The 23,582-nt window shown below is 39.2% G+C and overlaps 1 protein-coding gene across 1 annotated transcript; it reads right to left on the reverse strand.

The window, feature by feature from the left end:
- Positions 1-10,977: 10,977 nt before the first annotated feature.
- On the reverse strand, positions 10,978-16,465 carry LOC132613070 (uncharacterized). The gene is made up of 4 exons (XM_060327127.1): positions 16,350-16,465; positions 15,265-15,460; positions 14,866-15,097; positions 10,978-11,006 (listed from the first exon to the last, which is right to left on the reverse strand). The coding sequence occupies exons 1-4, from the start codon at positions 16,463-16,465 to the stop codon at positions 10,978-10,980; spliced, it is 573 nt and encodes a 190-aa protein (XP_060183110.1).
- Positions 16,466-23,582: the final 7,117 nt, after the last annotated feature.

A 23,582-nucleotide genomic window follows, 5' to 3' on the forward strand; every position in this document is an offset into this window, starting at 1 on the left:
CTAATACACGAATATATGAAACTAATCAGAGTCTGTTGAAAGGGAAGTCGTAACCTACCTGGTAGCCGAACAAGTGCCACGAACCCACATCTTGTTTCGTCTTTCGAAGCATCGTAAATTCCCAAACAACATAAGTCTAGCAATATCCAAATATGGAGTTACAATCGATACGAACAAGACTCATGAGCTTACTACTTTCAATTCCCAACACTTAACCCAAGAAATGGTATTTATGATATAGAATGGTGAGAATTAGAGATTCTATGCGAAACCTTGATAATAATGCTCCAGGTGATCCTTTTCCATCATTAGAAGCTAGATTAACTAAATAAACACTTAAATTCGAAATCTAGGTGAAACCCCCAATTTTTGGGTATACATCCTAACTTAAATCCCACAATTTTACTTCTAAAAATGGAAGAAACGTGTTTATATAGTTTATAATCATCAAATTCATGATTAATGAAGCTAACCCAACCAATAATACCAGATTTCAAAGCCAAGAACCCATTAGGAAGAAAACCCACAAAACCCTCCTTTTAATCTTAAGCTTTTATGGAAACTTATGAATCTAACTAATCCATTCACAATGTTTTCAAGCATATTCAACATTAATCTTACTATTTATGAAGACTTTAGGAAGCCAAATTGATTTTAGAACTCAACTCAAGAAGCCCATTTAAAGATCGATTAGATTCTACGCGATTCTAAGGATTAAGAGGGGTTAAAGAACCAATAACAAGTTAGAGGAGTTACCTTCATGAATAATCCTCTTGGAAACTCTAAAATTCACCTCCACAAAGCCCTCCAATGAAAATAGAATAATGAATAGGGTTTTCGGTCTCAAACTCATAAAGTAGGGTCAGTCTCAGTCAACACCACTATAGCGGTCCAATGGCCGCCCCAATGGCTGTGCAGACCGCTACGACGGTCCTAACTAAAATACACACTGCCACTGCCGCAGAAATCCCACCGCTACAGCAGTGCTGGTGCCGCCCCAGTGGACACCAGACACCAGAATCCCAAACAACCAAGTTTCATGATTTCCTTCCGAAATTCGACAATCATCCGAGGCCCGATACAGACAACCAAGATATTCCCATATATGTAAAAACACGCTACGAACGCACCCGTGGCCTCGAATTTCTCCACGGAGGTCTCGTTGTCTAAGTCAACTCTAGGTCAAACGATTTTCTCTTAAAGCCACATTTTCTAAAAGATGCTCCAAAACTCAAAACGGCGCCCAGGGAACCATGAAAATTATCTTCTCGGGTCGAAATAGTTCTAAACGAGACTTAGGAATTGGTCAATGAGGGAAAAAATGGAATAATCATGGTAACGACAAAACGGATCGTTACAATGGTAGTGGTGGAGTAAGAACTAGTGGTTTGTGGGTTTCTTCAGGAAAATGGCTATCGGTTCTAGATCAAAAGGAAAGGTTACTTGTAATGACTGGGAAATTAAGGTATTGGGCAGCTGTGGTCCTAGTCCTATAGTAAGGGGTGTGTTCACAGGGTCATTGTGTTCAGAGGATTGGTAAAGGGATCGTTTGAATCAAGAGCTTATTGATTTGAGAGTTATGTTGTGGTTATACATTATAGAATAAATGTAAGAGTTCATGGATGAGTTGGTATGTTCAGCCATGCCGTAGGCTAATGGGGGCCAGTAGTTGACTAATAGAAATGAATCTAGTGATGGGCAAATGTGAAGTTTTAGTACTCAAGGAGTTATCGGGTGTTGCATCTAATCTTGGACAAGGGGTGTGGGCAATGTATCTATTGTGTAAGTTTCAGCTAGTTCTTGCGTTTATTGGTATTACAACTCGATTGAGTTGATCGAAGAAGAGGGTTGACCGCATGATTTGATTATAGGCATTCTAGTTCAGAAATTAAGGATCTCCCTACGGATTATGAATCGGTTCGGTGGTGGTTTGGCATATTGCATCGATACTGATTATTTTTGTTGGAATAACCAGGATTGGTTGGTAATTCCTAATGGGAAGACTTCTTGAAGAATGGTTTGTGTGCTGCGCCAAATTTAGAGTGGTTCTCAGTTTGAATTTCGAGTGAGGCAAAGAAAACTCTCCGTTGTTGAGTGAGTGGCATAATACTATCTACAAGGTTGGCTCGGCTATTTGGTAGGACTTGTGATTTTGCAGTATACTTTTGAGTGGATTCCAGTGATGGTCAGTCGATGGCAGTGAATGTGATCTGAATGGAATAGTGGAACTGAATAATTAAGATAAAAGGTATAGTTAACGAGAATCGGAAGGAATGAAGTTCAGTTTGGGAAAAGGAAAGGATTGAGATTCGAAGCAACGGTATTACTTAGATCAGGTATGGATTGTGTTGTTGTTGTCTTGCATCTTCCAGAGGACGTGTAATTGTTAAGTACCCTTAAAGAAGGAAGTCCGCAGTAATGGACTAAGTGTTGTGACAAATTTCCGTAAGGTTTCGTAGTCAGTGGCTGATGAGAAGCAAATTTCAGGTGACCGACATGTTAAGATTTATGGGAAGTGGCTTGTGTTGTATAAAGATGGGTAAATCCATAGCACTCTTCAATGGGTGAGCTAGAGTGGTCTAATGGGAAGCAACTTTTGGGAATCTCTATAATTTGAAGGCTAAAGTTATATTTTCAAGATGAGACCGTATTTGTGGTAGAGGATTATGTTGTAGGTATTACTGACTGGGTAGCTTGGGTGAGCATTTTGGATATTAAGGACTAGGAAGTAGTTGCGCGAGATTTAATGCAAAGATTGCAAGATTTGATACTTTCTAAATTGTTAAGGGCGTGTCAAGATGTTATAGTGGGAGATTCGACGGTTGAAAGTGTATTAATTGAGGCTACATGTTTTGCGTTAAGGTGATCAAAGTTGTGAGTGAGTTAAGAGGATTTTATATTTTTAGAGTTCATGGGATTCAGTCAGATTTGCATATCGGGTGAGGTTTGAAAAACATGGAGATTGCAATCCTAAGGTATAGTTTTTTGCTACTAAGTTGACGACTTGGATAGAATTCAGCTTTTGGAGTCGAGAGTGACGGACGTGATTGACTATGCATTAGAAAAGGATTAAAATTGGTCGCCACAAATGTGTGATAGGACTGTAACTGGTTTCGAAAAGTTGGAGTCAGTTCGGGTGACTATTAGTGATATTCAGGGGTGTGTGCATCCATCCCGGGTCAGAATTGTTCGATTAGAGAGTGGTGGACTATGTTTATATTTCAAGAAGGACTTATGGGTTTTCTACTGAATCACCTTCAAGGTTCAGATGGATTTCAATTCAGAATTGAGGTATGATAGGTTTACTAAGCTTTATCGGGCTTTTCGAGTGGACTTGATGATATTTTACTGCGGGTAGCTATTTGGTACAGTTATAATAGGCTACGTCGGTACTTAGTAATGATTTGAGGAGGTACAAATGGGTGTGGGAAGTCTTTAGAGTGATTGGATGGGTTCCTACAGATTTGGCTCAGCGCGGTAATTAGTGGGCTATGGTTGTGGTTATATCTAAAGGATTGTGGCGATTAGAGTAATAATTGGGGAATCAATTGATTGCGTACAGAGGTAGGGTTATATTAACTCATAGAATTCAAGCGGAGACAGTTCTTATATTCGGGGATCAGTTGTGAAAGAAATTTCGAGTACGAAAAATATGAAAAATTGGGTCTTTGAGCTAAGTTAAAGGATTTTTTGATGGATAAGGTGAACGAGCAGTGATCTCAGCGCATTTCTTGCCCTTGGAGGCTTCCTTGTGGTTATAATGAATATTCCTCAGTTACCGTCATCTTTCGTACTCTCTTTCATCGTTCGAGGACGAACAATTATTTAATTGGTATCTGATGTAACGACCTATTTGGTCGTTTTGGCGTATTGGAGTCTTTTCCCCAAATTAACCTTTCCGTAACTTGGAAATGATATTCTTGACTTGTGGGGATAGATGGTACGGTTATATAATTGACGAGTAAATTTTAGAATTTATCTATTTAATGTGTGTGAATAGTTTATTCATAGGAATTTTATTTGCACTTATATATGGTATAAGTTGGTGAATAATGTAATTTGCTAAGTGCGTCAATTTTTACCTTATACATATTGGTTGAGTAAAAAGATTATCTTGGATTATTTTAGTTGGTGGTTAATGGGCCAAGCCCATAATTAATTTAATACCTCGTGTTATATGACCCATGTATAAGAATGAATTTAAATGCGTAGGGTTTGAAATGTTAGAGGATGACATCAAATGTTCCAAGAAAGGAGCAGCTAGGCACAAAAGTTACGATATCGACTTGTGCTTTGAAGAGGAGATTCTCACCTAAGCTTCAGGTAGATGATTTGAATGATTTATTCACAGTATATTATATAATAGTGAGCAGGTGGGATGAGATTTGATTTCAATGAGACCATTTTCTTTACTGATACAGTTTTGGTTCTTATGGAATTGAGTTAGAATTAGTGGATGGCTAACGAGGACAAAATGATTTAAGAGGCTAATAATGGTGTAAGGATTAAGTAATCATTGGGCACAAATAATAGAAGGAGAGTTGGGTTAATGCGTGATCCCTGTACGTTTCCTTGGAAATTGGAAGCACTTTCATTATTTTTTTTGTTCTTCTAGTTTTGAATTTCCTCTTATTTTCATTATGTTGCAATATTCAATTTTTATATATTATGGGTAGATGTAATTGAATATAAGGGTATTGGATTATATGTACACCTTTAAATTCATGGTATTTGAGTTGTAGAAAGTGAGATTTTGCTCCGAAGATAACAATTTCGGGTAAATGAAGATTTTTAGCTCTAGACTTAAGAAATGAAAATTAATGATTTGAGAGTCCATTTATGTATGAAGTTGACTAATTTTCTGGATTTATGACCCTTAGGCTATCGGTGAAATGATTTTTCAATAAAAATTTCAGTTTTACCCTTATGGGCCTCAGGTCACTTCTTAAGGTCATTTTTGAGTTTCGAATATAAGTATATCACTATGGGTGTTCTATGATTCGTATTCTAACGTAGATCACATATTTGATAGACTTCGATCGTTCGGAGGCTCTACGCAAACGGAAGGCATTAGTTTGATCGTTCGTGGCACCCGCTCGGCATTGAGGTAGGTTACGACTTACTTTATGTCTAGACTCTGGTTAGCAAAACGTATGTAGATAGTAGTTATTGACGGGGAAAGCATGATAGATCTTCAGGCATGGTTGTGATTTCATGTACTTGATGTAATTGTCTCTCTCTCTCTCTCTCTCTCTTTTAACCTCACTTGTCATATGGAAGAGGAAGGTTATTATTGAGAAATTGAATATTGAATTGCATTTCATAGTATGAATATGTGGAACCTATGATTGCGGTGATTATTGAGGTTTATTTCATGCGAGGCATGCATCCCATATTCCATGTGTTATTTGATGTGATTATTTCCTAGTTGTATCTCTGTCACATAGTAGCTCACTCATCTCATGAAAGAGAAGGGTAAAATTGATGAACGAACCGTGGACAATAATATGACTTGTACTTGTTGATTGCATATTGGTGATATAGTTGAGACTGATATCATGCATGACATGCTTCCATGTTACTCTTATGTTGTCCTGATGGTGAGGCGAGTGATTGAGAGACTCCGAGGTTGTTCGCGGAGATTGAGAGTGATTGAATGGCTCCGAGGTCTTTGCCGGAGATTGAGAGTGACAGAGAGACTCCGAGGTCTTTGCCGAAGATTGAGAGTGATTTATAGCCTCCGCGGTTTCTACCGGAGAGCACGAGTGGTACATGGACTTCGCTGGTCTCCTATGGGTCATGACTATGAGGCATTGCCATAGCATGTGTGTACGAGAGTGGAGCGTGAGAGATGACTACTGCATTGCATAGCATTTCCATAGCATGGCATTGCATTGCATTGCACTACATTTGAATTGCTATTCATGCCATTACATGGCGCATTCTCTGATTGATTCTTGATTGGTGAATTATTGAGTTATTATTGTTGTTTGTAAGGTATTTATTTTAGAGGTTTGATGGACTTGAGGTTTAGAGATTTCCACCTAGGCTTATAACATGAGATATTGAAATCCCTTGTGACTATCGGTACTGCACGACTTCCATATTTGCTAGAGTTGTATCTGTGTTTGATTACTTATCTGCTTACTTATTAGTTGCTTCTTGTTTATATGCATGAACTAACCATTGTTGGCCTACGATACCTACGAGCCTTGTGTTGTGCTCATACTACTCTTTCTACACTCCTTGGGGAGTGTAGAGTTGTTTTCAGGTGATGTTCGAAGTCTCGCGACCGTTTTGAGGCATTTATCAGAGGTGTTTGGGTGAGCTATTTGAGATCTTACAACCCAGAGTCTCTTCTTAGATTTCTATTATTCCTTATCCTTAAACAGAAGTCCTATCCAATTTGAGTCTGTTATTTACTTCGAATTGTAAACTTCTTAGAAGCTCTTGTACGAGTCTAGACCAGGTTTTGGGAATTTCTTATAATAAAGGTATTTCTTCTGCATTGGTTTTAATATTTAAACTTTTGGAGTGTGTTTATATATTGTTATTCCACATGTAGTATAGAAATGTGGTAATTAGGGGAAGGGTTCGCCCACCAGGGGATGTTAGTGCGGGTGCCTGCACAATCCGTGATTTAGGTCGTGACAAATCCTTTGCCTATACCTATGTTTACATCCAACAAACTGCATGTGTCCAACAAGAAAGATGTCAACCCTACGAATTTTCCTATTGAACCTATTCCAAATACAACAACATCAGCAGACACAATTGATACTAATGCAATGACAACCACTACCTACATAAATCAAACATACTCAAACCTGCTCAAACAAGTCATCACCAACACAAACCAAATAATAATACCACCAAAACTGATAATATATGTGGATGGGGAACCATACATAGCCTAGAAGTCATCCGAAGTACAACAGTTGATCATTAAAGAGAATTTACAATACACATTGCTAGGTAAGTTCTCTTATGACAATATTGACATTTGTGAGTTGAGAACTATCATTCCAATACAATGTGCAATCAAAGGGCCGGTTAAAATAGGGCTAATTGAAGAAAGACATATTTTGATAAGACTGTCTTTATTTGAAGATTATGTCAAAATGATGTCAACTCCAACATACTATTTGAAGGTGCATGATAAATACTACCAGATGAAGCCTTTCATATGGGAGCCTTAGTTTAAGGAAAAAGAGGAAACTTCAAAAGCAGTAGCATGGATTAGCTTCTTTGAATTGCCCCCCCCCCCCCCCCCCCCAATTTCTTTGATAGAGAGGTTATTTTCTCCATGGCAACAACTGTGGGAAAGCCTCTTACTGTGGATCTAACAACAACAAATAGAACAAGACCTAGTAGTGCAAAAGTTAAAATTAAAGTGGACTTAGTTGCAAAGCACCCTCAGAGAATTAATATTGCAGAGGAAGATAAGATTACAGATGAAATTAAGTCAAAATGGATCAAAATGAATTATGATTACCTGCCCAAGTATTTCAAACGTTGCAAATTGCAAGGACATGGAGAGGATGAATGCAGGGCACTACATCCAGATCTAGAAACAATACAAAGAGGAGATTGCTGAAAATGCAAAGGTTGAGAATCAAAACAGAGCTACAAACGGGAGAAATAATGGATGGAACAATTATGGAAAACACGAGTGGATGCAAAGAAAAAATAAATACATAGAGGATAAATCTGGGAGGTTTGTGGCAGAAATAGAAAAGAAGGACAATATGGAGACTAGCAATACCTTTTCTACGTTGAACAATGAAGTAATGGAGGAAGCACAAGGTGAGAAAGAGCATGCAACACAAAAAGAAGAACAAAGTCAGCACAATAGCAACAAGGGGAAACAAGTAGTCGAGACTATAGCAAAATCAAGGGATACTCTAACAGCCAGGGGAAACAAAAATCTGTTACAGTTCCAGACAACTCCAATAGTGCAGGCAATAAACATAAATAGCATGGAAGGTTGATGCAAGCTTGGATACTGGGCAACTTGAAGCAACATCTGTACAAAAGGAAAATAAAGATAGCAACATAACCATGATATCCTCAGCAGCATCAGACAAAGGAAGTAAAAATAGTAAGAACATGCAATTAATTCCACTATTAAAGGAGCAGGGTCATCAGAACAAAAAGCAGAATCAAGAGAAAGCTAAAGTAGATTTGGATGGCAAATCTTTGGAGCAAAATTATCAGGCTACAATGAGAGAAGGATATGTTTTATCAAAGTGTTACAAAGGGGCAGGAAGAGGAAAAAAAGAGAACCAAAGAGACACAAATGTTTCACTTGAGAGTGGATATCAAACTACAAGAACCATAAATAAAGCAAATGTTTAATGAATAATGCTTTAATATGGAATATAAAATCTGTGAATACTATGGAGGCATTTCAAAGAGTACAAAGATGCATCAAAACTACAATTTTGGGTTTATAGGGTTAATGGAACAATTTTAGGATACAACCAATATTGAGGGGTATAAGAGGAGGTTGGGCATGCAAACAACTTTGATGAATGGTTCAGAAAAAATATGGGTCTTTGTAAATGAGATGTTTGAAGTGTCTATTATGAAGGATCATATACAACATCTTACCATCAATCTGAAGAGTCAAAGCTTGTAGGAGGATTTGGTGGTGACAGTTTTATATGTAAAGTGTACACATTTGGAGTCGTTAGAATTATGGGAATGTTTGGAACATATAGCAAAATATGGCTATACCTTGGATGATAGGAGGGGATTTTAATGTGATGACTTCAGTAGAAGAAAACCATGGGGGTTATATGAGGTTCAAAATTTCCTATCCTATATACAAAATTATGGAGTATATGATTTGGGTTTTAAAGGCAGCAAATATACATGATGGAATAGCCAAAGTGGGGAAGATTGTTTTTTCAATAGGCTTGACAGGTGTTTGGGGAATCTATTTCTGCAAATTTTATATCTAGGCATAGAGGTTAATCACTTGATTAGGACAGGGTCTGATCATGCTCCTCTTTTAATAACTTATGCTGGGAATACAATTCCTATTAAGAAGCCTTTCAAATTCCTTAATTTTGGGGTTAAGAATGAAACTTTCTTGGATACTGTCAGGGCCCAATGGAGAACAGATTTTATGGCTAAACCTTTACTCTTTTTCATCATAAAATGAAGAAACTAAAGGCAGTGTTGAGTCAATGGAGCAAAATCACATTTGGGAATATCTTTCATGAGATAGAGACTTTGGCAGATATTATTAAAGTGCATGAGATTCAATTTGAATTGCAGCCTACTCTACATAACAGGGAGAAACTTTAGAGAGCGCACGCTGATCTTAACAGATATTTGCATTTGGAGGAACTTTTTTGAAAGCAGAAAGCAGGCATGCACTGATTTAATGATGGAGACAGAAATACAAAAAAAATCATGCTTATGTACAGGGAAGGAGGAAGAGGCTACAAATCAGGAGAATCCAGAATCAGGAAGGCAACTGGATAGAGGAGAATGATAGGTTGCATCTGAAGCAATCAATTTCTTCAAGAACCAATTTACTAAGGATACTGATCCTACTAGTTTTGAGATTTTGGACCATGTTCCAAGAATGATTACAGAGGAACAGAAAATTAGGATCACAGATTTGCCATCTCATAAAGAAGTTAAGAGTATTATGTTTAGTTTAAATGGAGAAAGTGCAGCAGGGCCAGATGGATTTACATGCTTGTTTTATCAAGCATGTTGGAATATCATTGGGGAAGACATTACCCAGATGGTAAGATCTTTCTTTGGTGGAGGTGAATTATAAAAGTTTATAACTCATTCTAATTTGGTTTTATTACCAAAAAAAGATTTGATCAATACTTTTACTGATATGAGACCAATTAGTTTGAGTAATTTTGTGAATAAGATTTTTTTAAGATTAATTCATGAAAGATTAGTTGAAGGATTGTCTGACATAATTACTCTTAATCAGGCTGGTTTTGTTAACGAGAGAAGTATTGTGGAGAATGTACTTCTTACATAGGAAAATATATTTTATATTAGATTGAGAACCAAGACAGCTAATGTTGTACTTATGTTTGACATGGAAAAGGCTTATGTTAGAGTTTCATGGTTATTTTTGACAGGTGCTGAGGAAGATGGGTTTTTCAGAGGTTAATTGATATGGTATTTAGAATCATTGGAAACAACTGGTACTCTATTCTCATTAATGGGTAGTTACATGGTTTTTAAATCAACAAGAGGGGTGAAGCAAGGGATCCTCTATCTCCTACTTTGTTTATTCTGATGGCTGAGGTTTTGACAAGAAACCTAAATTAGTTGCATCAAGTACCACAATTTAGAGGCTTTGGGATGCGAAAATGGAGTCCTAAAGTGAATCATCTTGCATATGCAGATGATATGATAATTTTCTCTTCAGTCGAGGTGATGTTTTTTCAATTAATTATGGAGTTGCGGAAGAAATTTGAGGAAACTTCTAGACAAAAGATAAACAAAGAAAAAACTCTGTTTATTTGCATCATAATGTGCCAGGGGACATTAAAATCATAGTGGAAGTGGTTACTGGGATTGGAAGAAAGGATTTCCCATTTATATATTTGGGATGTCCAATCTTTTATATCAGGAGGAAGAAGGACTTTTATGCTCCTATTTTGTCAAAAATAATGAACACGTTACAGTCTTGGAAAGGGAAGATGCTTTATATTGGAGGTAGAGCAGTTTTAATTAAGCATGTATTATAAGGGATGCCGATTCACTTGTTATCTACTTTAAATCCTCCTGATTGTGTTACTAATAGATGCATAGAATGTTTGCACTTTTTTTTTTTGGAGTAACACAACTAGAGGAAGAAGTAGACATTAGGCCTCTTGGACACATTTATGTGTTCCAGAAAAGGAAGGGGGTATTGGTTTTAGATCCATGCATGATGTGTCAATGGTACTTTGTTGTAAGATCTGGTGGAATTTCATAACAACTTCATCTTTAAGGAGTTCTTTTCTCAGCAATAAGTACTGCAAGAAGGAGAATGCGGTAATTATACAATGGAGATATGGGTCTCAGAATTGGAAAAAGATGTTGCAAGCTAGGGGTCTTATGGCAAACTAAATATGGAAATGCCTAGTTCTGGTACAATAGTTAGACAAGGCTTGGGGCTTTATATTTTGCTACAGGCGATGAACATTATGATAATTTTATTCAGAATGTGAATGATATGGTAACCAATGGGAGATAGGATGCATAGAAACTGGAATGAGTTTTGCCAGGTGACATAGAACAACATATAAGCAGTACTATTCAGCCTCCAAAGATGTATAGACAAATAGATGAACCTTGGTGGTTGTTGAACAATAAAGGAGATTTCTTAGTCAAATCAGCATGGGTTTATTTGAGATTGAGGAGGCAAGAGAATAAAATTGAAAAATGCATGGGGTTTTTTTATGGGTCCTTTTTTTTTTTTTGTTTTTTGATTGCATAAATTAATAAAAAGGCTCAATTTTGGGCGTAATTTTTTTTAAAAAAAGGTTTAAACCCTAAGTCTTCTAACCCAAATCATGAAAAGGATGACAAAATAATGATAGAAACCATTTGTAATTACCAAGATTGACTTGGAATCTTACTCCCAAGAAGAAACTTGAATTTAGCACTTGAAATCTCTCTAAACCAAACTCTTTAGGTCTCAAAATGGTTTGGGGTGAATGAGGTTCAAATCTTGGGTAGAAGAGATAAAAAGCATTCTTTCTTCAGAGATTTCTGCAGAAGCGTGCAGAGGCTCGCAGGTGCAACCTCACATCGATGAGAAATAATCCGTAGAAGAGGAATCCAGTAACTCTCCCAAAATTCCACAAAAGTGGAGGAACCGCACATCAGCAGATAAGCTCTCGCGAACCAACTAGTGTAGGAGCAGGACCCTGTCTGTTTTGTTTAAGCTCGCACCCACAGACCTTCCCACGCAAAAGGATGCACGCAGATGCAGCCTATGATTCGCAAATATGGTTGCACTAGAGCCAGAAAAATCTAGTTTTAACCAAATATGATCCAACACTCGAAACTCGTTCGGAATCCCATAAACACAAACAATACATAAACTCATCATAAAACACGTTACAAACTTGCTCACGCACTCGAATTTTCGAAAAGAGGTCGCCTTGACCCGGTGTGAACCCAATTTCTACAACATTCGGCTAAGTCGCGAAATATAATTAAGTGCGGAAATTAAATAAAGAAAACGATAATAAGTCTCATAATAACTCTAGTAAAACATGGACATAATAGTCTAAGTCGATACAATACCCCAAAACCTGGAAGTCACAGTACATGAGCATATACTACGAGTACAAGTCTAAACACTAATACATAAACTGTCTGAAATGGAAATAAGAAAGCAATATTAAAGATAGAGTGAAGTCTGACGTTGTGGGACCCACATCATCCTACCCTAGAACTCGACGAAATACTCCAGCCAACTCCAAGAGATGTACTCAATTCGTACCGGGATCAGTACCTGCACACGTGTACCCACCAGCATCGTTGACCTACCTTAAACTATAGTGATGAAGAGGGCTGGTACTTCCGGTACTCCTCTTCTTGCTTTGTTAGTTCAAATCCACACAAATTATAAGTATTCAACATGTAAAGTAGGTGTGGACGCTAAAGCCACTCTTACAATCCAATCACTTCTAAAGATTCAGTCTTATACTTAGTTAAGTCCGATTCGAGAATAAATATTCCACCTTTATATCATCGATGTCAAGTATAAGCCTAAAGATCCCATCTTTAAGTCCCTTGTCACACATATGTCATGAAATCAAGTCGACCCAGCATAAATAGTACGAGATGTAAAGAATGCATGTAATGCAAGTGAATAATATTCAGTGCAATGGCCATATGCACCAGTATACACACGCTCCGGAAGTAGGTTTCACATGACCCTTGGGAGACTTATGAGTTCCATATACCCACTCGAAATACCAGATCACACTGGGTCCAGCCGTTAGCTGAATATCTTCAATACTCTGTATCCATGTACCATGTCCAATATTTGGCCTCTCAGGCCCCTGTCTTGCCATTTACTAGTCACATGTAACTAATATCATGAAAGAATGAATGGATATGTGTACATCATACAAATGCAAAACAAACAAGTCAATATTAAGATTTAAGTGCCTCTTTCCATAGATCACACGAGATGTGGAGTGATGAAGGCAACTCAAATCATTATACATATGTTCTCAGTCAATCATGGCTCTCATTGCCTAAATAAACAATAGTCATACCAACCTAAATGGAGTTATCCACCATTCTCATGGCCCGAAGTCTAAACATAATCTCCGTCATAATTATAATACTTTCTTATTTTAATTACCCAAACAGATACACCGGTACCCAAACAAGTGCTCGTCACCTCACATATGGGACCCCCAATTTACCATTTCACCCCTTATTACATGTACCAACACAAAACACTACATAAAGGGTCTAGTAAGTCCCAACTTGCCTGAATCTGAAGCCGAAGAGTCACTCTACGGCCTTGCCTTTCCTCTAAGCCTCCAAACGAGCCCACTCTTTTCAAATAAACGTTCTAGATGAGAATACGAAGCTATGGATATCTATTTCTCCATATAGAATTCAAGTTCAAGCACTATCCTAAAACCCTCGTCCCAAACCCCAAGGGTAAAACAGTAATTAAACACGATTTTAGGTTCAATATGGTCAAATGAGTAATCTACACTATCATACGAACTCAACAATACCCATATTGCTAAGCTTTAGTCTGGAACCTAAAAAGGTAACCCCGAGCCCACAAGAACAAATCTTGAATTTAAGCCTAGAATCATCTAACTCATAACTTAAACAGTCTAAATCCCAAAAATCATCAAGTTCTAATAACATTTGAACCCTCAATTTCATAAATTCGTTAAACCCATTTCTATGGAAAACCCCGCAATTTCTACTATAGAAGTCATGAATTCAAGCTTAATCTAAAGGAAGAAATCATTGGAGCTCTCCAGCTTCTAAAATGGTGAATAGGAAATGAAACTCAAATTTGAGGTTTTAATTCACTGTTCAGGCCATTACCCTTCGTGAATGCTAGCTAGCCTCGCAAACGCGACCTGACCCAGCCCACACCATCGCGAATGCGACTGGTCGATAGAGAAGGCGATGACCAGGCCCAGACCCCGACTACCCTACAGGAACGTGAGCCCCATCTTGCGAACACGGTGCCTCACCTGGTCCCCCTTCATCGCAAATGCGAGGCCCTCTTATGAACGCGAAGAAGGAAAAACCAGATGACTAAAACCAGAAAGATGTGGTTTCGCCAAAATCCCTAACCAATATCCAAAACCCATTCGAAAACCACCGGACAGAAACTCAATATGCATTTCTATTATAAAACACGCTACAAACTCGCTCGCGCACTAGAATTTTCCAAAAGAGGTCGTTTTGACCCGAGGTTGACTAAGGTCAACTCCAACACTACCAAAACTCAACTTTCCAACCAAGTACCCAAAACACACCCGAACGTCTCGGGACCCAACCAAAGGCTCAACTCAGTCAAAAATGACATTCCGGACTTGATGGAATCAGTGAAATCACAAAAATGACACATTTACCCTCGGTGTTGACTTTGGTCAAACTTCTCCATTTAACTAACACTCAAACTTCTAAACTTACAAAAATCAATCTGAAGCTCGCCCGACTACCTCGGGAACCACTCCACCCATCCCCGCAATTCATAAACACACAAAGCAACCTCAGGAAAGGTTAGTTAGGAATCGCTATTTGAAAAGCTCAAAACGACTTAGCGGCTCGTTACATCAAATACCACTAAAAATAGCGACTATTCTCGAACTGTAAAAGATAGAAAGATACCTGTATCCTCAAAAAGCTGGAGATATCTGGATCGCATATCAGAATCTGTCTCCCGACTCTCATCCTCAATAGGAAGATGCCTCCATTGCACTTTCACTGAAGCTATTTCCTTCAACCTCAACTTAAGATCCTGTCTGTCCAAAATAGCTATCGACTCCTCCTCAAAAGTCAGATTCTGATCAAGTAACACTAAATCCCATATAATCACATGAGAACCATCGGAATGGTACATCTTCAGCATCGAAACATGGAAAACTAGGTGAACACTTGGTAGACCCAGAGGAAAAGCTAACTCATAAGCCACCTCACCAACTCGTTGAACTAACTCGAATGGACAAATAAACCTCGAACTCAACTTCCCTTCGTACCAAACCTAATCACACCCTTCATGGGTGGAACCTTCAACAAAACTAGCTCCCTGACCATGAACTCTAAATCACGAACCTCCGGGTCAGCATAACTCTTCTGTCTACCCTGGGCTGTGAGAAGTCTCTCTTGGATCAACTTTACCTTATCCATTGAATCCCTCAACCAATCAGTACCCCAAGGCCTAACCTTGAAAGCATTAAACCAACCAATCGGGGAACGGTATCTCCTACCATATAATGCCTCAAACGGGCCATCTCAATGCTCAAATGGTAGCTATTATTATAAGCAAACTCTGCCAAAGGTAGGAACTGATCCCATTGACCTCCAATGTCAATCACACAAGCTCATAACATGTCCTCGAGGACCTAAATAGTCCGCTCATATTGGCCGTCAGTTTGAGGGTGAAACGTTGTGCTAAGCTCTACTTTGGTACACAACTCCTTCTACCTGGACCTCCAGAAATGCGATGTAAACTGAGTCCCTCAGTCGGAAATGATAGAAATAGGCACCCTATGCAATCAGACTATTTCTCGAATGTAGATCTTGGCCAACTTCTCTGAATTACAAATAGTCTGAACTGGAATGAAATGAGAAGATTTGGTCAACCTATCCACACTGACCCAAATAGTATCGAACTTGCGTAGGGTGCGTGGCAATCCCACCACAAAGTCCATTGCGATCCTCTCCCGCTTCCGCTCGGGAATGGGCATCCTTAGAATCATACCACCAGGCTTTTGGTCCTCATACTTCACTTGTTGGCAATTCAAACACTGAGACACGAACTCCACTATGTCTCTCTTCATGTGACACCACTAATAATATTTCTTCAGATTACGATACATCTTCGTTGCCCCTGTGTGAATGGAATACTTCAAAAAATGAGACTCCTCCATAATCAACCTAGTCAAGTCTCCCACTCCCGGAACACAAATCTGACCCTTGATCCTCAAAACTCCATCACCATCAAGAATAGCCTTCATAGCCTAACCTTGCAACGCTTTGTCCCGAATTCTGCAAAACTTCAAATCCTCAAACTGCTGAGCTAGAATTTGCTCTAATAAGAAGGATCGTGCCTCCACACATGCTAAAACTCTACTGGGCTCCGAAATACTTGCCTCACAAAGCCATTAGCCAAAGAATAAACATCCAAAGCCAAAGGACGCTCTCCCACAAGAAACAATGTCAAACTACCCCTGCTCGCCGCTTTCCTACTCAAGGCATTCGCCACCATGTTGGCTTTGCCCGGATGATAAAGAATGGTCATGTCATAATCCTTGAGTAACTCCAGTCACCTACGCTGTCTCAAGTTGAGGTTCTTCTGATTGAATATATATTTAAGGCTACGATGATACGTGAACCCCTTACAACGAACCCCATAGAGATAATGCCTCCAAATCCAAGTCGTGAGTGGGGTATGTCTTCTGATATGGATTTAACTGCCTCAAAGCATAAGCTATCACTTTCCCTTTCTGCATCAAAACACAACCAAGATCCACTCCTGAAGCATCATAATAGACCATAAAGCTCTCTCCCTTGATTGGTAAGGTCAGAATTGGAGCAGTGATCAACAAAGTCTTGAGCTTTTGGAAGCTCATCTCACACTCATCGGACCAATGAAAAGCTACCTCCTTCTGAGTCAATTTGGTCAACGGGGACATAATAGATGAGAATCCCTCCACAAAATGATGATAGTAACCTGTGAGGCCCACAAAGCTCCGAACCTCGGTAACTGAAGCCTATCTGATCAAATCTCAAACTGCCTCGATTTTCTTGGGATCTACTATGATACCATCCTTAGTCACCACATGCCCCAAGAATGCTACCGAGCTAAGCCAGAATTCACACTTCGAGAACTTAGGGAAAAGCTCATTCTCCTTCAAAATCCCAAGCACAATCTTTAAATGTTGCTCGTATTCCTCCTTACTCTGTGAGTAGGTCAAGATGTCATCAATGAAAACAATTACAAAAGAATCCAAATAAGGCCTGAATACTCCATTAATAAACTCCTTTAAGGTTGCGGGAGCATTTGTCAACCCAAATGACATCATTAAGAACTCATAATGCCCATAACATGTTTGAAAAGATATCTTAGCGACATCCTCAACCCTAATCTTGGAAAAGACAGAAGCACCCTGAAGCTGGTCAAACAAATCATCAATGCACGGAATAGGATACTTCTCCTTGATAGTTACCTTGTTCAGTTGCATGTAATTAATACACATTCGCATGGACCCATCCTTCTTCTTCACAAATAACACAATAGCACCCACGGTGATACACTAGGTCGGATGAACCCGTTGCTCAATAAATCCAGCAATTGTTCCTTCAACTCCTTTAACTCGATTGGTGCCATCCGGTATGGTAGAATAGAAATGGGTTGAGTGCCCGGCTCCAAATCAATACAAAAAATTGATGTCACGCTCAGGCGGAACACGTGGAATGTGTGTAGAGAACACCTCTGGGAACTCTCGTAATATCAGGACTGAATCTAACGGAGAAGTCTCTCTACTAGTGTCTCGAATATAAGCCAAATAAGAGAGACAACCCTTCTCCACCATCCTTTGAGCCTTGAGAAACGAAATCACCTTCTTCAGATACTGACTAAGAGTACCCTTCAACTCTAAGTGAGGTATACCCCGCATGGCTAAAGAGACCGCCTTGGCATGACAATCCAAGATTGCATGATAATGAGATAATCAATCCATCCTAAGAATGCCCAAAGTCTCCACACTCAAAGCAACCCTTGGGAACTGTAGCTCGCTAAGAAGATGAACTATCACCCGAATGTCTCTCATGACCAGATATCCTATAGGAACTCTGAGACAACTGCCCCTGTGCCATATGAAGTACGCGATGATTGAACCCTCTCAGAAACTGGCATAGCTGCTACCACTGGCCTAGCAATTGGATGGTGATGACCTCCGTTGAAGTGTCCCCTACCTCCAGATGAGGTACCCACATGAGTGCTTAAATGGGGCCTCTTGACCATCCTCATGCCTAATGAACTCATCCTCTCGAACTGCATCAACAATATGTTGAAAGGAAGACCTTGTGGCAGCCATCTATGCTGCAATCAAATGAAAGGGACAAATCAATCCATAGGTGAACCTCCTCACCCTCTCAGCCTCATCAGGAAGAATCATCAAAGGATGGTGAGATAAGGCATGGAATTAGGTCTCATACTTTGTCACAGACATATGCCTCTGGCGTAACCCCTCAAACAGAGCCCTGCTTCTCTCTCGAATACTACGAGGCACACACTTCTCCAAGAAGGCCTGAGTGAATAAATCCCAAGTGAACGGAAGGGACCCTACTGGTCTTGTCTCAACAAATGAACTCCACCACTGCTTAGCAGGGCCAACTATCTGGAAAGTAGTATAATCCACACCACGAGACTCTGCTAACTTGAGATTACGCAACCTCTCATGAAAACTGATCAAAAACTCATATGCGCCATCCTCGGGGACTCTATTATACTTGGGTGGATCCATCTTCCTGAAATGCTCAAACATCTTCTGCTCCTCCACAGACATCATGGGTTGTGCAGTCGCAGGTGAAGCTAGGCCTGGCACTGGCATGGCCATGAATCAGGGAGCAATAGTAGGTGCGGGCTTAGTACCTGGAGTCTAAAATTCGGGAGCAAACCATGTGATCTAGTGTATGTCCTCCCACCCTAGTCTGGAAACTATCAGAAGCAGCTGGTAGTACTCCAGCCTATACCATACTATCAAGAAGACCCATCATACGAACCAGTGTATCCTGGAGCACAGCGCTAGCAATGAAACTCGGAGGTGCCTTTTCTAGCCCAACCTCCTCAGCATGAACTGGCTTATCCTGATCAATCGCCTTCTGCTCGGGAGATGTTGCTCTGGCACGGCCCTAAGGTGCCACTAGTTCTCGTCCTGGGGCCGGTGCTGCCACTCAAACTCTGCCTCTGCCACATCTCCTACCCCTTCCCAGAACAGTAGCCCTAGCAACGGGTTGGGGTCCAGGTGAAGGCTCTAGCCCTCCAGCCGCGGTCGATCTAGTCCTTACTATCTGTGGGAAAGAGTGAAACAAGAACTCAGTATTTGATATCGTCAAGGACACACGATAAGAATGAAAGAAATGAAATTTCCTAAAGGACCTTTAGCCTCTTGAAGATAGGTACGGACATCATCGTACCGATCCGCAAGACTCTACTAGGCACCACTCATGTACTTGTGAGACCATTGACCCTAGTGCTCTGATACCAAATTTGTCACCACCAAATTTCCCCAACATTCGGCTAAGTCGCGTAACACAATTAAGTACTGAAATTAAATAAAGAAAACGATCTAAGTCTCATAATAACTCTAATAAAACATGGACATAATAGTCTAAGTCGATACAATACCCCATAATCTGGAAGCCACGGTACATGAGCATCTGCTACGAGTACAAGTCTGAATACTAATACATGTACTGTTTGAAATGGGAATAAGATAGAAATAGTAAAGATAAAGTGAAGTCTGGTGCTATGGGACCCTCATCAGCCTAGCCTCGAATTCCACGAAATGCTCTAGCAAACTCCAAGAGATGTGCTCAACTCGTACCCAAGATCAGTACCGGTACACAAAAGGTGCAGTAAGTGTAGAGTGAGTACATAAAGCACGTGTATCCAGCAGCATCGTTGACCGACCCTAAACTATAGTGATGATGAGGGTTGGTACTTCTGATATTCCACTTCTTGCTTTGTTAGTTCAAATCCACAATAAATATAAGTATTCAACAAGTAATGTAGGTATGAACGCTAAAGGCACTCTTCCAATCCACTCCTATGCCAACTCACTTGTAAAGATTCAGTCTTTTACTTAGTTAAGTCCAATTCGAGAATAAAGATTCCACCCTTATGTTATCGATGTCAAGTATAAGCCTAAAGATCCCATCTTTAAGTCCCTTGTCACACATATGCCATGAAATCAAGTCAAATCAACATAAATAGTATGAGATGTAGAGAATGCATGCAATGCAAGTGAATAATATGCAATGCAATGGCCTTATGCACCGATATACACACGCTCCTGCAGTAGGTTTCACATGACCCATGGGGGACTCATGAGGTCCATATACCCACCCGAAATACTAGATCTCCCAAATCACATCGGATCTTAACTATTGGATAAATATCATCATCACTCCGTATCATGTACCATGTCCAATATCCGGCCTCCAGGCATCTGTTTTGCCATTTACCAGTCACATGCAACCAATATTATGAAAAAGTGAATGGATATGCATACATCATGAAAATGCAAAATAACAAGTCAATATCAAGATTTAAATTGCCTTTTTCCATAGATTAGACGAGATGTGGAGTGATGAATGCAACTCAAGTCATTATAAACAAGTACTTAGTCAATCATGGCTGTCATGGCCCAAATAAACAACAATCGCACCAACCTAAACGGATTTATCCACCATTCTCATGGCACGAAGGCTAAACACATAATCTCCATCAAAATTATAATACTTTCTTATTTTAATTACACAAACAGATAAAACGGTACCAGCACAAGTGCTCGTCACCTCACGAGTACAGGACCCCCAACTCCCATTTCGCCACTTATTACATGTACCAACACAAAACACTACATAAAGGGTCTAGTAAGTCTCAACTTGCCTGAATCTGAAGCCGAAGAGTCACTCCACGGCCTTGCCTTTCCTCTGAGCCTCCAAACGAGCCCACTCTTTTCAAATACACATTCTCGGTGAGAATACGAAGCTATAGATATCTATTTCTCCATAGAGAATTCAAGTTCAAAAACCATCCTAAAACCCTATCCCAAACCCCAAGGGTAAAAAAGTAATTAAACACGATTTTGGGCTCAATATGGTCAAATCAGTAATCTATACGATCATACAAACCCAACAACACCCATATTGCTAAGGTTTAGTCCAGAACCCAAAAAGGTAACCCCGACCACACTAGGTAAAATCTGGAATTTAAGCCTAGAATCATCTTAATCATAACTTAGATAGTCTAAAACCCAAAAATCATCAAGTTCTAATCACATTTGAACCCTCAAATTCATAAATTCATTAAACCGATTTCTATAAAAAAAAACCCCCCAATTTCTACTCTGGAAATCATGAATTCAAGCTTAATCTAAAGTAAGATATCAACGGAAAATCATTAGACGAAGGTTACGATCTTACCCCCAATGAAGAAACTTGATCTTGACACTTCTCTCAATTTGGAGCTCTCTAGCTTCTAAAATGGTTAACGAGAAATAAAACTCGGATTTGGGGTTTTGATTCACTGTTCAGGCCATTACCATTCGTGAAAGCGAACGCGACTTTACCCAGCCCAGACCATCGCGAACGTGACTGGTCGATCGCGAATGCGACCTTATCCAGCCCAGACCATCACAAACGCGACTGGTAGATCGCGAACTCGACTTCTAGATAGCAAACGCGATGACCAGGCCAGCCTGGCCCAGACCCCGACTACCCTACATGAACGCGAGCCGCATCTCGCGAATGCGATTCCCCACCTAGTCCCCCTTCATCTCGCTTCCGCACTCAGATTTCTCAAAAGAGGTCGTTTTGACCCCGAGTTGATCAAGGTCAACTCCAACACTACTAAAACTCAACTTTCCAAGCAAGTACCCAAAACGCACCCGAACGCCTTGGGACCTGAATCAAAGGCTCGACTAAGTCAAAAATGACATTCCTGACCTAATGAAATTGACGAAACCACAAAAATGACACATTCACCCCGGTGTTGACTTTGGTCAAACGTCTCCTTTAACTAACTCTCAAACTTCTAAACTTACAAAAACTAATCCGAAACTCGCCCGATTATCTTGAGAACCTCTTCACCCATCCATGCAAGTCAGAAACACATAAAAGCAACCTCAGGAAGGGTATTTTAGGAATTTCTAGGTGAAAATATTAAAACTACTTAGCAAGTCGTTACACAAGTCAACTCCAACCAAACCAAAACAAACATTTTCAACCAATGACCCACACAAACAGACGCCTTTGGACCCAAACAAAAAGTTCAACTTAGTCAAGAATCACATTTGGACCTAACGCAACTATCCGAATTTGATTCCGAATGCAATTTTCCAAAAGTCAACTATTGGTCAACTCTTTTTCACTTATTCAACTTAGAAATCTCTAAAATCCTCAAAACCAACGAAGACCCGCCCAATTGCCTCGGGAACCCCGCCACCTATCCCTGCAAGTCATAAATACATAAAAGAGACTATGGAAAGGGTATTTTGGTGAAAAGGATAAAAAACCCTAAAAGCTCAAAACGACCAAAGTGGTCGTTACATCTACTAATATGTTTCTAACCTAAATGATTAAAATCCCAGCGGAATTTGAAGATGAGTTTTTTATTTTTCATTTTTGTGTAAGTTTAAATTTGTTTTAAGTTCATTAATATTAAGTTTTTTTAAAACTTATTGCTTCCTTTCAAAAAAGAATTGTTCTAAGTTAAAACAATTCAGTAATGATTCTTTACATTTGGCAAAATTTAGCGTATTAATAATAATTTTCATAAAAGCTTGGTAATTTTCAGATCTTAGTTTAACTTAAAGATCTTTCTGCCTTTTCAAATTATTAAGTTACAGGTCTAAAATAATTATATTTGTCTAGTTTCGTAGTTGAATTTATTTCGAAGTCGTAACCCGGATAAGTATAATTAACCGATGAAATATTACTTAGCTTATTTAAATGTTGAATAGTTTCACAAAGTAAAAATTGTACAAACGGCTAAGTATTTATAAAGATTTATGATTCGATTTTACGCGTTTAAAATAATCATGTTTCTTTATGTAAAATAAACTCTTTTCTTAAATAAGTAAAACTTTTTTTCTCCACAAAATGTTTAAATCCACCGGTAGACGTGTTTGTGGATTTCCTGAGGTGCTTAACACCTTCCTTGGAAAATCATCAGAACCCCTCCCCTTTCTTTGGTACTAATAAAGGTTTTCGTAAATATCTTTTTTTTAAATGGTTTCCTTATTCCGTAAAAATTAGGTGGAAACTCTGTGTTCAAACAAAGAGCTAAGTTATTTGTACGTTTTTATACCCAAGTTTAAAGTGGATCGTAATAGGGATTAACAAGAGAAAAAATTTCAATTAGGAATAAACTATTTTAAAAAATGAGGCCGACATCAAATAATGTCAGTAGGGATGAAGAAAGAAAGAATGAGGTCGATAGAGAGGCGGAACTAAAACTAAAAAGAATACCAAAGGTGAATACATGTACTCACCACATAGGGACTTATCGACATAAATGAACTTAAAATAACCTGGTCCCTATCCCCTCACAGTTTATACCAAACCCAAATCCTACTAAAAATCGACCTGACATT

This window comes from Lycium barbarum, chromosome 1, assembly GCF_019175385.1.
Source record: "Lycium barbarum isolate Lr01 chromosome 1, ASM1917538v2, whole genome shotgun sequence".
NCBI classification, from domain to species: Eukaryota; Viridiplantae; Streptophyta; class Magnoliopsida; order Solanales; family Solanaceae; genus Lycium; species Lycium barbarum.

Coding starts and splice junctions, on each gene's coding strand:
- LOC132613070 (XM_060327127.1), bottom strand. CDS start 16,465: ATGGTGGCGAATGCCTTGAGTAGGAAAGCGGCGAGCAGGGGTAGTTTG. Junction 15,461..16,349: donor TTGGCTAATGGCTTTGTGAG/GCAAGTATTTCG, acceptor ATTATATGGTAG/GAGATACCGTTCCCCGATTG. Junction 15,098..15,264: donor GGGAGCTAGTTTTGTTGAAG/GTTCCACCCATG, acceptor TCGATGCTGAAG/ATGTACCATTCCGATGGTTC.